This window comes from Oreochromis niloticus, linkage group LG7 (genome assembly GCF_001858045.2).
Source record: "Oreochromis niloticus isolate F11D_XX linkage group LG7, O_niloticus_UMD_NMBU, whole genome shotgun sequence".
In the NCBI taxonomy this organism is placed as follows: domain Eukaryota; kingdom Metazoa; phylum Chordata; class Actinopteri; order Cichliformes; family Cichlidae; genus Oreochromis; species Oreochromis niloticus.
Genome location: NC_031972.2, coordinates 48,688,104 through 48,702,161, shown reverse-complemented (window position 1 = coordinate 48,702,161; position 14,058 = coordinate 48,688,104). Strand labels below are relative to the sequence as shown.

General features: G+C 43.6%; 1 protein-coding gene across 4 annotated transcripts in view; it reads right to left on the bottom strand.

The window, feature by feature from the left end:
- The window catches only part of LOC100700816 (potassium voltage-gated channel subfamily D member 2), a 33,027-nt gene extending 27,803 nt beyond the window's left edge, over positions 1–5,224 (bottom strand). Inside the window, exons 1-2 of one of the 4 annotated variants that reach the window (XM_005450925.4) lie at positions 4,683–5,224; positions 3,190–4,376 (exon numbers count right to left, since the gene is read on the bottom strand). In XM_005450925.4, coding sequence (XP_005450982.1) covers positions 3,190–4,301 — 1,112 coding nt within the window. In that variant the 5' untranslated portion in view covers positions 4,302–4,376; positions 4,683–5,224. Of the gene's footprint in view, positions 1–3,189; positions 4,645–4,682 lie in introns of those variants that run through there. The other 3 variants (XM_025908960.1, XM_005450923.4, XM_025908959.1) reach the window with 3 other exon arrangements.
- Positions 5,225–14,058: the final 8,834 nt, after the last annotated feature.

Below are 14,058 nucleotides of genomic sequence, written 5' to 3'. Positions count from 1 at the left end.
CCTGTCCTCCCCACTCCTCTTCCCCTGTGGGTTGCGCTTGACATCCACCGTTTTCACAGCTGCTCTCAGCAGTGCACTCCATTACACCTTAAATCACTTAAAAGATCTGAAGCACCAAAAACTCCCTCTGCAGCTAATTCACCCTGACCATGTGGATCATCCAGAGAAAATAAGAGCAGGAAAACACTGCAACGTCTGATTCCAGCCTAATAAAGTGCAATACCACCTTAAATGAACAATATTAAATCAAGACACTAAATTATACCCACAGACTCGAGTGCCGTTATCAAAGATACCGCAAAGCTGCAGATAAAAATCTCATATTTTACACCCAGTTCTTGAAGTTCACGGCAGAAGCAGATTCCTCTTTGTTGGATATCCGAAAGCAGCCACAGAGATTAGGCTCAATAAAGAAGGAGGGATAAGTGGGTCTTGTCCTGTGTTTGGTGGCACAGAGGAGTAGACACACAGAGGCATGACACGCAGCTGCACAGTGCTATTGATTCTCCGCTGGTCTCCAGGCACCCTTCCCTTTCATTCAGGCTGCCTGCCAAGTGCCTCTGAACAGGAGCCCCTGCTCTCCCAATGTCTGCACGTCTGCTTAAGCACAATCAATGGGCCATCAGCAGGGGAGAGAACGCACACCACAGTCTTTACTTCCACGGGGTGCAAGTGAGGGGAAATTGAAAATATATGTAGTGGAAAGGCATCATGATACCATGCAGGCATAAAGCATCATTGACTATCAGAATGAAATCAAATGCTTTCAAAGGCTTCAAATGGAGGTTCCAGCCAGTAGCGCACCCGCTAGTCTCTAAAGAGCTTATTTGCCAGCGAATGAAAAGACACCCCCATTCATATGGGTCTAAATACCTATTTGTCAGACGTGGATCAATTTTTCTGCATGCTGAGCTCTGATACAAACCATCAGAATACCTCATTTCCCCTGATCAGATAAGCATCTGAAGGTGATTGGAGAAGAATACAGCAGATGCTTTTCTTACGTCGCTGTATCAGTAGACATGACTCTGGTTTGTAGGCTTGTGTGAGGTATGTTTTTTCAGAAGCACGCCTTTAAAGACAATGATGGATCGCAACTTTGTCTTACACTGATGAGTATTCAGCCTCTCCAGCAGTGGTCCACTATGCAGCATTCTGCAGCACTGTAAGGCTTCGGTTCAGGTTGCAAATCTGTCAGCCGGGCTGTCACGGATCACAATGGAGTGACAAAGATGTCCCCATTACCAAGGACATTTCAGTTTTGTTCTCTCGCGGCAAAAAACATCTTTTTCAAATCCATCTTGAGCAACACAAAGGGGACTCCGAGCTGAATGCAGCAATATCTTTGTTTCTCCCCAAAGATAAATAATGAACCCTCTTACACAACTCATCGTTCACCCGCGCTTTGAATCGAAATGGAAAGCACGGCCGATGCAGCATTGTGTACGAGGTGGCCCGCTTCAATCACCAGATCGTGCCCATTACTAATTATGCTCTCATTGGTCATTTCGAGGGTGAGTGGTAGTTCGACTGATATTGAGTGAGCACAGAGGGAAGAGTTGTATGCCATTAAGAAGACAGAAAATCCACTAACTCAGTGTCACCCGCAGCATGAGCGCAGATAGAGGGAAATGTCACTGTTTAATTATATAACAATTACAATAATGATAATAATAACAAAATATGCTGCCTGCAGAGCTGAGGGGTACTCAGGTGCTGAGTGGCTGCATCAATGCAGATGTGAAGGAAGACAAAAACAAGAGGGATTATTTATCCCCCCCCCCTGTTGGATCAGGTTGTGCGCATTGTGGAGATTTCTGTGTCAGTTCAAACCAACAGTAATAATGATACTAATGCAGGAAGGAACACATTTTGAACTTAATATTCTCAGGATTGTGCCTTACATAGCTCCAGCTTATACACTGCTGCAGACACACACACACACACACACACACACACACACAAGTACACACTGCCAGAGGCAATTTGTTTTTGCAGTGTTTGCTTTGCGATGTTGTGACTTTGAAATTAAAAAGCGGCGTTATTTCAACAGGCCCTAATTTCTGTGTCATCAGCGAAGAGGAGGACTAACACTGGCTGAGCGGCTGTGCTCAACCCCATACGAGCAGCAGCAGCAGCTAGTGCAGAAGCAACCGGTATACGTTGTTGTGTTTTTCCTTTGGTGTGATTGCGATTCCCCCGCTGCTTAAACTCCGCATTCCGTTTGTTTGTTTGTTTTTAATGCGAGCAGGTATCAGGTCAAACATAACGACGGTGACAAAAGTTTGCAACACCCTGGGTGGTGCAAAAGCGCATCACCAAAGACTGGGAATAATGCTCATAACAACAACAATAATAATAATAACAGCAAGCCACACCGTGCATCAATACAAATTAATTTGATGTAATCGTCCAACCCGAGTTTAATCATTTTGTGCTACATCAGCACGTGGTTGCGACCGGTGGTGTTCGCGAGCATGAAATTGGCATTCAAATATTTACTGCACCTTGTTGAAACGGAGAGAGGGGAGCTGAGAGGGGTGAATGAGAGGCGGAGAGGAGGCGGTGCAGGGACAGGAGAGGCGTGTGTGTGTGTGTGTCCTATACGTTTTGTAAACTGCTTTGCCTTTAATTTGGCCTGTTAATGCGGTATGTGGGAGCGTGGTCAGTGAGCTGTAGTTTGTTTGCTCCTATAGCTCGACAATAAAAGCGCCTTTTTTAGAGACATTTACCTCTAGACCTTTAGAAAGGCATTCGGTAACGACCCTTGGAAATCGACAGGGACGGTGGCTTACCCTCAGAATGATAAGATGCGCTTGTGAGGGGCAGGCTCGCTGATTGGGGAGCGAATCGACCACGGAAGCTTCTATAAAGCACACTGCTCCTGCTCTCTGATTGGCTGAGCATTAATAAGTCCAATGACCCACACCTGTGGCCCTGCTACAATTAGTTAAAATATTTTTTATGCAAATTAAGATCTACTAGCTAATTGTAAGTGCTCGTTGAGAACACTGCTACATAATAATTGTTTAATTGCTGGTATTATTACAGTAATAATAATTTTGGGGCTTCTTTTTCATTGTTGTGTGTTGTGTGTGTTTATCGACACAGTAACAATGCCGAGCTGGTGAGTTGTGGTGTGTCTCGAGCGCTAGAAGGTTTTTTTAATGGACTTTTGCAGCCACCTACCCCAGTGTTGTCATGGTGACAATGGTGTACCAAAAGGCTGCGGGGATACTGGTGAACTTGCTGGCCGTGGAGCCTTTCTCCGCATAAAACATAACCGTGGCAAAGATAATGATGGCCATGGTGAGCGAAAAGAGGAGGAAGCCCAGCTCGGAGGCGCAGCTCTTCAAGGTGTATCCCAAGATGCGCAGCCCAGCGGAGTGCCGGGAGAACTTGAAAATCCGAAAAACCCGGAAGACTCTGAGGGTGACGAAAGCACCGCTCACCTGGTCGTTGTCGGTCATCACCAGGCCGATGTAGTAAGGCATGATGGCGACCACGTCGATGACGCTCATCACACTTTTCATGAACTTGTACCGGCTGGGCGCCGCGATTAATCGGAGGAGGTACTCTACCGTGAAGATCATGACGCACGCGGTGTCCAAACAAAAGAAGGCCAGAGCGTAACGGTCTCCACAGGAAATCTCCTTTGACCTGTTGGGCAAAGTCCCACAGGGAACCGTCTCCACCACGTTGGCCATCACCGATATGGCAATGAAGAACCCCGTGACATAGTAGAAGACCAGAGCCAAGGTGCTGGTGTGGGGGTTTTCAAACGCCCGCCACAGGTACTCCCGGAACGTCAGGTTGACTGGCGTGACGTCATTGTTCATGTCCATCTCCTCGTCATCCTGAAGCCTCTCCGCGTTTTCGCGCCTTCGGTCTTTGTACTCCTCGTAGCAGCAGTCCCCGATGATCTCGGGAATAATGCCAAAGAACGCGAGCTCCTCGTCGTACGCGGATATGCATTCTTGGCGCGGATAGTGTAGTTTCCCCGTGCGGTAGAAATTGAGGATGTGTCTGAAGATGTCAGGGTCGCGGTCGAAAAAGTATTCGTTCGTCTCCTCGTGGAAAAAGAAGTCTCTCTCCGTGCTCCCCAGCAAAGTGTCCGGGTACCTCTCCAAAGTGGTTCGCCACGTTTGAAACTTGGTCCCACTCACGTTGAGGATAATGAGTCCGTCCTGGGCTTTCCTCTTGTCTTGAGGAGGCATGGGCATCGGGGTGCTCGCCACGGGCATCCATCCTATGGCCGCTGCTCGGGCGAAGGGAAGCCATGCCGCTACACCTGCTGCCATGCTGACCTGTAGTTTCTTTTTTAAAACGACCCTGCTCCGGTTATCACAGTGCTACGGCTCGGAGATGAATTGCATCTGCAGGAAGAACAGATAGGGACAGTGACGGTTATAGGCTTGTGGAGCAGAATGTGATAAGAAAACGCACGAGCCCATTTACTTTTACTGATACTGCGCATAACACCGTAGAGTATCACTCTCCACAGCCTTATCCACAGTGTAACTGTTCAGTTATGGAAGCCCACTTTGCGGCAGAATATGAATTAGATTTCGATCATCATCCATCAATAAAAGCAGGCGTGTTTCTTCTTCTTTTTCCCCGCTCTCAGCAAAAAAAAAAAAAAAAAAAAAAAAAGAGTAAGAGAAAAGGGGAAAAACACCCACCTTAAAGAAGGTTTCTCTTTAAACTGCATCCACGGCGAGTTCAATAAAATACCTATCATAGGAAGAGAATACTTGCGATTCCGCCACCCATCTATGTGTCACTGCACCCAGACGAGAAGGGGGGGAAACAGTAGAAAAACGTTGCATCAACAAGTTAAACAATTCAAGCGCCAGTGTCTCAACAAAGCGGTCATCTGTCCAGGCGCGAGCCTTTCTTTTTTTCTCTTCTTGACATCCGCAAGGCTCATGTGCACAGGCTTTTCCTCCCGTTGCAGCTACTCCTCAATAAACTCCTGTTCCTCTCGTCGACTGCAAGACCATCCTCCCCCTTCCTCACCAACAAGCCCCGACTGTGGAGAGAGGAGAGAAAATCGTATGCAGAGAGAGGAGTGGTCCTATATCTGCACCCAGAAATTCCTCTGCTGCTTCACTGTGGGGGGAACTAATCAATGCGTAATGGTGGTCTCAGTAGGCGGCATCGCCAAAACCTCAAGTTAACGCTTTTGTTTGTGTGTTTTTCCTCTCGTTGCACACCAGGGACTTACTCCCAGCCATATATTACTCCGCTCTAATATTATACAATATGCATAATGTCGCTAATATAATGAAATGTCTTAGATAAAGTGATTTATTCTCTATGGAGGTCGTAATGAACATCGGCTTTATGTCGACGCATTAACGCACATATAGTCCCTTAAGGCGCATTTTTTAAATGTACATATATAATTTTTTAAACCAATTTAGAGGGAAAAAAGTAAACCTGATACCACTCGAGCTTAGAGGAACACGTGAGTGCGCGCGTACTCGAAATTTTCTGACTATAATCTTCAGCCTGAGTTTGTTTAATTTTGTTTTACATAAAAACAAACATCCGATCTCAGATCTGCAACAAATCCTGATCAATACGGTTTCCTGGACTTGCACTGTTGTGTAATGCTGTTGAACAGAATTACACAGCTTAAAAGGTCAACATCATTGGGCTACACCGCTCTACTGACATTTTCCAAAATAACCATAATCAATTAAATGTCTCGCGTGCTCTATAACGTAACAACACTGGGGAATCGAGACAGCTGTGTCCACTGTGTAGCACGTGTTTAGGCTCAGGCCGTGTTTGGCTGTGAAAACAGCGATTTGGGACATAAGGAGCACGTTCCCAGTAAGGATTTGGCTCCCGTTTTAGCCAGTTTTGTTTTTCAGCACCGCGGACAGCACCCGTGCTTTCAGCTCTGCTGCTCAAGCCGGCTTCTCGTGCAGATGCCTGCGTGCAGGTTACAGATTACAGGCGTGTTTTGCCCTGCAGTCACATAATTGTAGTGCTTCTCCAGCTTCAGCCAAACGGTCATGCTTAAGTAAACGCGGCTACCGAGCTCCTTGGAAATGGACGGTCAGTGCAGATGAGGTGTGGATTCATTCACTTTGGCAAATTTACTGCAGCTGTTGCTCTTATGTAAAGTACTGTAATTTGTAGCAAATGAATAGGAAGGGGCTCCCTTTCTTGCCAAAGGACAGTTTGGCACTATAAATGGCTCCTGATGGACACATTAGATGTTGCACCAGTTTGACCTGTGGCCTTTTACTTTCCAGATCTTCAGCCAGTGAACTACATTCACACCCAGCCTCTGTTCCCCTCTGGCACCATGCCGGGTTTTTGTAGGATGAATGCACAGGACTGTCAGAAGTCCCATTAGTGTATGCTGAGCATGTCAGAACACACTCGGTGATCAGTATGAGCCGTCGGGCCCAGGGGCTATGTATTCATCAGGGCATTTAAATATTCCAGCGGTTGCCAAATGGCACCAAACACAGGCTGAGGTGGTTGCCAGACTAGCTGCAAGCTTGTCACAGCACACATAGCCTCACTGTTTTAGTTTAAAAGGAGGTAAATGTGGTTGTTTAGCATCTACATATGGTGTAATTTAGACTGCACATGCATTTATCAGAATTTCTGCTATTTAATAGTTGCTTTATGAAATGAATACACGATGAAGCAAATTAACAGCTTGGGTTTTCTTTTTTTCGCCTTTTGTTCTTTATATTTCTGCTTGCATTCAGTTTGTAAAATCAGTCATCCCAGGATATTCCAACAGGTGAAGCCACCGTCCCACCGTATGTTCTTTTCGAAAGAACAGTACGAACCTGTCATTTTGCACAGTTTCAGTCTGTGACGTGATAGGAGGGTCGGAACAACATCATCCAAAGTGCTAACGTGCAGCACTTTATGAGCACACTAATTTTCAAGAAGCTCCAAGGTCATTTCAGATGGCTGGTGTTGACACAGAGCTGTGCAGATTATTTAATTACAATGTCTGTGTGTTTATGGATTTAGTCTTTGGATCATGTAATTAGCATTTGTCCTTAACAAGGTTGAGAACATCATCCTGGTGTTTTTGTGGTATTTTGCTTGGATGTCGGGTCATAAATGGAAATCTTTGATGTGGACTTGAACTGAATGCATGTATATTTTTAAAACAGTCTGTAGTATTAATAATAATAGTAATAATAATAATGATGATGATGGTGATGCATATAATTACACTCTTGTTCTGACTATCTAGATTGTGCTTCCTGACATTTTGATGTTGTACTACTGAAGTGACTCGGAGGCTTTTAGGATTAGGTTGTGTAACAGGATAAATTCTGTAAACGGTTCCTTAAGTGTTGTAACCCAAAGGCACGAACCCAAAACAAACACACACTGTCTGATAAACCCTTAGACATTCATGTGGGCTTACACACACACGCACAAACATACACGGCTATATTTTTTTGGATTTGATCCATTGACAGTAGCAGTCTGCCTGCTGTAGTACACTGATGCAGCCCACACTGCAGCCTGTTTTCTGTATTCTATATTTAGTTGGGTCCAGCTCAATGATTGAGATGATTAAACAGATGAGTCCCCTTCACTGGATATGCGCCAGGACTTGTTAAGGAAGAAGCCAAGAGGGCAGCCACCATTTGATTCGGGTCATCAATAGAGAAACTCCAAATATTTGAAACTATTGAGGCAGTCTCAGAAGTTTAGGCCAGAAATAACTAGTGAGCATGATGAATCATCAACAGTACAAATACTCACAGCAATGCCTACACCGCCTTCAAGGAGAACCCCATAGGCGAACACTCTGCAAAGGCTTTGATAGAAGGACAGTGGGCTAGTTTAACCTGATCAACTTTACATTTATAGACTTCTTCAATGAGATGTGGGTCCATGACAAGCAATATAAAGGTAATAAATAAAAAACAAAAGGATGAGCTGTAAAAAAAAAAAGAAATCCCAGTAAGAGAGAAAATGTCAGAGGAGAATTAAACAGGCAAACTGCACGTGTAGTACCCCATTTCGGGCTCGGCAATGCCCTGGCACGTTTTATGAAACGCTGCTAAATGAAGTCATAATTCGTCATCATGACCTCTGAGCACAATGACACGCTGATATCCTCAGGTGAACAGCCCACAGTCACACCGCCCATCTCCCACCACGTCATCTCCCTCAGCTGCCTCTGCCTTTTCCTTGGCTCTAATGAGTTATTGACCCCCTGCGGATGTGTAAAATAGAACAAGTCTTTTTGGCTTTTTATTGCAAATGCCAGCTGGTGTGTTAGTATCTGCATCCGTGCGTGTGCGCGTGCGTGGAAGCGCACATTCATGTGTGAAGCTATTTATATGCGTGTTCATGTGCTCCAGTATGTGCTTCAGGGAAGGGAGTTGCCCAGAGTGGGAGGCTGATGCTTGAGGACTTTATGACTAGTTTCATCCCTGTCAGGATTGTTGGGATAATCTGTAATTTAACAACTGCTGGTTGTCAAGAAGCTGCAAATAGGACATACAGGGTATGTGCGATCAAAGTACCTGTATTGTGTCATTACAAGCATATCATTATTTTTATTTTTATTTATTTTTTTTGACTTGACACTGCTGACATAAGTAAAACAATGAAACTATCAGCACTGGGGAAAAAACATACATTTGCTGTTTACAAATCTACTCATTAATTCAATTTATCATTTCTATTCAGGACTTTCTGCTCAGGAATCAGCGAGAAGGGGACAAGCGTTTCGCCCACTGGCGCATTTTTAATTGTTTTCACCCAACTCTTTCCCACTGCGTCTATAGGGAAAGTGGCTCTTGTCATCTGGTGAAGAGGTGTAGAAGGCATAGCAAGGGGAACGGAGGTGTCCATCACTGTGAGTGCTTGTGCCTATAGCTAAAACAATATGCTGCAGCATGTCTGGGGCTCTGAGAAGTGGAGTACATCACTGCACCATCAGCTGTGTGAGTACTAATGCACAAGGGCGCATCAGCTGGAAAATGTAAAGCGTGGCCGTGAGACTGAACCGAACCATACTTTCCCTTACCTTGGCTTGTCTGTTCAACCTTTTTAGAATCTCTTTTGGCCTTGCAACAGCACAGAGGAATGCATTATGTGTATGTCTCTCAGTGTGTAATTAAAAACCAAAGCCAGCATGGTGCCCAACTGGCAAACCCTTGTCGAAACAGTAATTCTTTGCAAGGGCGTTGAGTTGTTTACCCGCCTCATCTGTTGATTGCGTTCCCCATTGCAGAGGTGCTGAGCAGATGCTCTGTGTGGATCTAAACACAAGGCTTTTAACAGGTTCTCACTGTCTCTGTGTGCAGACGCAGCCTCCAAACGAAAAAGAGCTCTTTGCAAATGTGGCAAGTGTTAAAACCTTTATGTTCCAGCTGCTTCTCTGCAATGAAGTGATGGTGAAGAAAGGACTTGAATTAAGAAGCTTAGAATCAGATCACACATTCATCAGCGAACTGTTCCTCACGTGTGTGCTTGAACTGGAGCACAGGGGATGGCAGTTAGAAAAAAGGGGGGGAAAAAAGATCAAATGTCCTTCAGTATAGAAGTCATATTTGTTTGGCAGATGTGAGGTACCATTTCTCTGGTTCATGATTGCATTGCCATTTCCCTTGATTGATACGTAAATGTCACTGGCTTTAATAGTTCTGCCTCAGACAAAGGTATTCTTTTTTTATCCTCCTTTCTTCTGTCTTTTTTTAGATTATCCGGCTGACCATCCTCCCTTTAAGTCATAGGATGCGTTTCTTTCCCTTGATTTTAAGGATTCAGCTCATATCCAGAGTGACTCAAGCTCGAGTATCATGCTAGGAAAAGCTTTAATTCCTAGATTACCATCGCCATCATTACAAGCAACCGACAGTGCGACAAAGGGTCAGGAGGGGATCAGACTCTGTGGAAGGGTTGTTTATTTGGGCAGTGGCAGTGTGGGCTTCTCCTGACGTCATTTGTCGGGACTTGGCATTGGTTGGCCTGACCAGTGACATTTGCTTTCCCACCATGTGGCCCCTGTACTTTGAGGCCAGATGGCAGATGATGCCTCCGAAGCAGACGACACACAAACACCCAAGCGAGTGTATCCACACACACGCACACATGCACGCGCGCATACGCACACACGTGTGCACAGGCAGACATGCATTTACATAAGCAAGCACACACACATGCACGTACACTGCTCACAATCAAGTTTCCCTTCTCTCAGCAGAGGGGGGGGAGGCAAAGCAACAAATCGATTTGTCACCCAAAATAATTTATAAAGTCCTGATAGAATGCCAGAAAGTAAACTTGGGGAAAAGTGGATGTATTATGATTGGAGCCGGGTAGATCGATGCTTTCCTCTCTCTGTGAGGCTCAGCTTGTTTGTTCAGGGTGAAATATCATCATGAAGGCACAGCTCACAGCTCTTACACCTCCCCCTTTATGTGCACTGCAAAATTTCTTCTTCGTTCGCTCTCTGTCTCATGTCCCCTTCCTTTTTTTTCCTGCTTTTATCCGTACCTTTGTCCCACATGAAGGAACGGTCAGTCATCTGTGAACAGCATGCAGTGGAACCACCGAACAGGGATTTGTCATTGAACCAGGTATCTGGTGATTTTGTCCGGGGAGACAAATGTTGATAGGCACGCTGTACTTGAGTGTTGTTGTTGAGCGAACATAAGTGTGGCCTATTAACCCGCAGACAGGAGGCAAATCAATTTACTAGCTCTGAAAGTTTTATCAATCATAAGCATCGCGGCTTGGAGGAAGACGGAATGAAGAAGGGCTTTCTCTAAGTACATCATATCAGTAAACTGCGATAAGCATCAGCACTTTAATCTGAAGCTTCTTTGAGCCGCTTTTGTAAAATGATTTCTGCTTTACTAGAAACCGCACAAACCACAGTCGCAGAAAATTATATGGATGGAGGGATGATGACAAGGAGCGCGCATGGTGATTAATCCTCAAGAAAAGCCAATTGTGAGCTGCTTTTCTTAGCTTCTTTAATTATTTCTAATTTGTCTTCCTGCCGCATGTTGTGTAACTTCCGAGGCTATAAATGAACAATTCTTTTTCAGCGAGAAATTGATTCCGAGTTCACAATTTGTGGAGGTTTATTTTTAACCTATAAAGCACAGTGTGAACTGGTAGCATCATTATGAGGTCACAGAGGAGGGTATTGGTAAGGTAACAAATCAAGCAGAGGAACGGAGCTGCACACTGGAGGGGAAAACAATTCATTGCTTTCCACTAACTTTGTATTGCATATAGGTTCCTTCTTGTCGATTCTTTCTGCTAGCATAAGAAAACTTAAAAAAAAGGCCTTAAAGTCTCAGCCTGATGGGATGCACTTGCAGCAGTGTAAAGAACCCCAGCTAAGCAGGTGAACTGAAAAACAGAGCGTTTCAGGAGACAATAGTGGATAGCAGCAATGAGATGTGAGGCATCAGCAGGAAGAATGGGAAAACTGTGGGATCTGAACGCTCAGTATGCCTACGTGTGCTGCAAGCAATTTGCCAGTGAAATGTCCTGGCATCATGCAAGTTGTATGAAAGTGGAATTTAAATCATTTAGAAAGGTATGAGTAACATCATTTGTGCCCTAGAAAACTACAGTAGTTTCCTGCAACACATAGCTACCTTTAGCTCGTTATCAGCTAACCAGACATAGGATGCTGCAACATTTCTATTATTTTTTTGCCTCTAGCCAGTTAAAGGGTTTTTGTTGGTGTTTCAGACCTCAGTTACATATTATAGTGGTGCCTGTTTTCCACTCCGGTGGGTGTGGTTTGGTGACAAGAAGCACTCTGTCTTTATAAGAGCTGAACTGTAATGTCAGTAGATGACCTGGGTGCAATTTGTTGGGGCTGGGCAGCTGTGAATCAGCTCATCTCACTTTTGTTTCATAAAATTATGTATTTATTTAGTTATTCATTTTAAGCTTCAACCTCTCAGATTCTCACCTTTTTTTGGATGATGGTGATGATGCCTAGCAACAAGAGATTACAGGTTCTGGTTATGATTTTCAAACAACAAGGTGAAAACTCCAACAATGAGAGCACCTTTCCTCCAAATGAACTAAAATTTCATGTTATATATTCTTGGATGCCAGGCAATTTGCTGAATACAGTGAGTACATGTATCAGTTGATAAATAGGTGAAAGATGTTCTTCACCTGTGCTAACAATTGTTCAACTGATCTAAAGTCCTGAGCCACTCAATTCTTTATATTTTGTAAGAAAATGGGAAATAGGTGGAGTGATTTATTAAACCTACAGAGAAATTGTCTGCAAGGCAGATTCTAATGGTCTTGAAAGTCAATATTTGTATAACCACCTATATTATTTAACATAGCCTGAACTCTTAGGCATGCTTTCTTTCTTTAAGTAGTCTTCAGGAATCCTTCTCCAGGCTTCAAAGCTCTTCTTTGGCTGCCCTTCTGTTCTGATCTCACTCTGCTTCAGCATGTCATACTAGGGGTTAGCATGGGTGCACGAAGCAGGCTCTGATGAGAGTTAACATGCTTAAAGTGTTTATTTACAGTCAAGTAATAAAGCAAAGATAAAGTGGTGGGGGTAGTGGGATTGGACTGGCATTAAGGTTGCACACACGGGAGCTCTGCAGAACAGAAGACACAAAGTTGCTTAAATGGAGACTGTGTCTTTTTTGTCTTTCTTGTAGGAGAGGCGAGCTTGAGCCCATGGTGCAGCTCTTGAGCAGTGGGTCTCCAACAGAAGTGGAAAAAGTACAGATATTCTATACTTAAGTAGAAGTACTGATACTAGTGTTAAAAAATACTCCAGTAAAAGTCAAAGTACTGATGAAACTTATTTACTCAAGTAAAAGTAAACAAGTACTGGCTCTTAAATGTACGCAAAAGTAAGAAAAGTAGCTCTTTGGTTTATACCAGCTGTTTTTGTGAAAAGCTCACTGAACCGTGTGCTATAGTAATGTAATAATAATATAATATTAGTAGATGGGAATACAAACTTTCTTTTAGTCTAAATTTTAATAGATGTACTCAACTTCAGTCAGTTAGTAAGAGCATGAACAGCGAAAAATAAGGAAAAATTTTTTTTTAAAAATCTGTAGCCTACATTGTAGACGGGGGGCTTTGCCTCTAAACAGGAAAATGAGTATTAAAGTTCAGCAAAGGGGTTAAAGTTCAGCACATGGGGAAACCCTACAATCAGTTGTAGTGGCTCAGCGTGGGGAAGAGAATTACAACACAATCATTTCTATTGAGAGCTCCAGTTAATGTTTTTTAATGTACAGGCTGCTATTGGCTGATTTGGGTTACTCTGAGGTTTACTGCTCTTTGTGGATTTACACAAACTAACCCTTTTATCCTGCATTAAACTGCAGAGTATTTTGTCACATGTATAATGTCACATGTACAGACCCAATATCTGATTTAAAAACATGAGGCGTTACTTGTAAGAGTTAAATTTTCAGTTTAGCAGATACCACTGAGGAGTCCTTTTAACGTCTTTCTTATCTTTCTCCATCTCTGAGTGAAGTTAGCATCTTTCTTTTCTCTCCCTGTGAAAAACAGCAGCTGGACCTTTAGCTAGCAACACAAACTGCAAACAAACACTTTGTGTGTTTGCTGATGTTTCTTTGAGCTGATAGAAATGCTGCATTTGAATTTAGCTGCCGCTTTAAAAATGTTACTCCCTTTATGCTCATCCTTTGTAGGGCTAGCTAGATGCTGAAGTACCTTAGCAACTTATGGATCTTATCTGGACTCGTTCCCGTGTTGTGCCAAAATAAATAAATAAATAAATAAAAATATGTCCCACTTTAACCCCAGACTATGGGACACGGTGCCTCTTCCATCCATTTTTATGCAACATCCACTGATAATATATGAACAGGACTGTCTTTCATGTGTTACTGTTTAGGCTCAAATCAGTTTGATGTTTGAAGCCATGCAGTGACATGAAATAATAACTCTCCTCAACTCCTCAATAATAACTCTCCTTACTCTTTTTTCAGTAATAAGAGAACAAGACAATTCATTGAAAGGAACAGAGAGGCTGAGTGTTAGCTGTTGAAAAATACTTGTTAC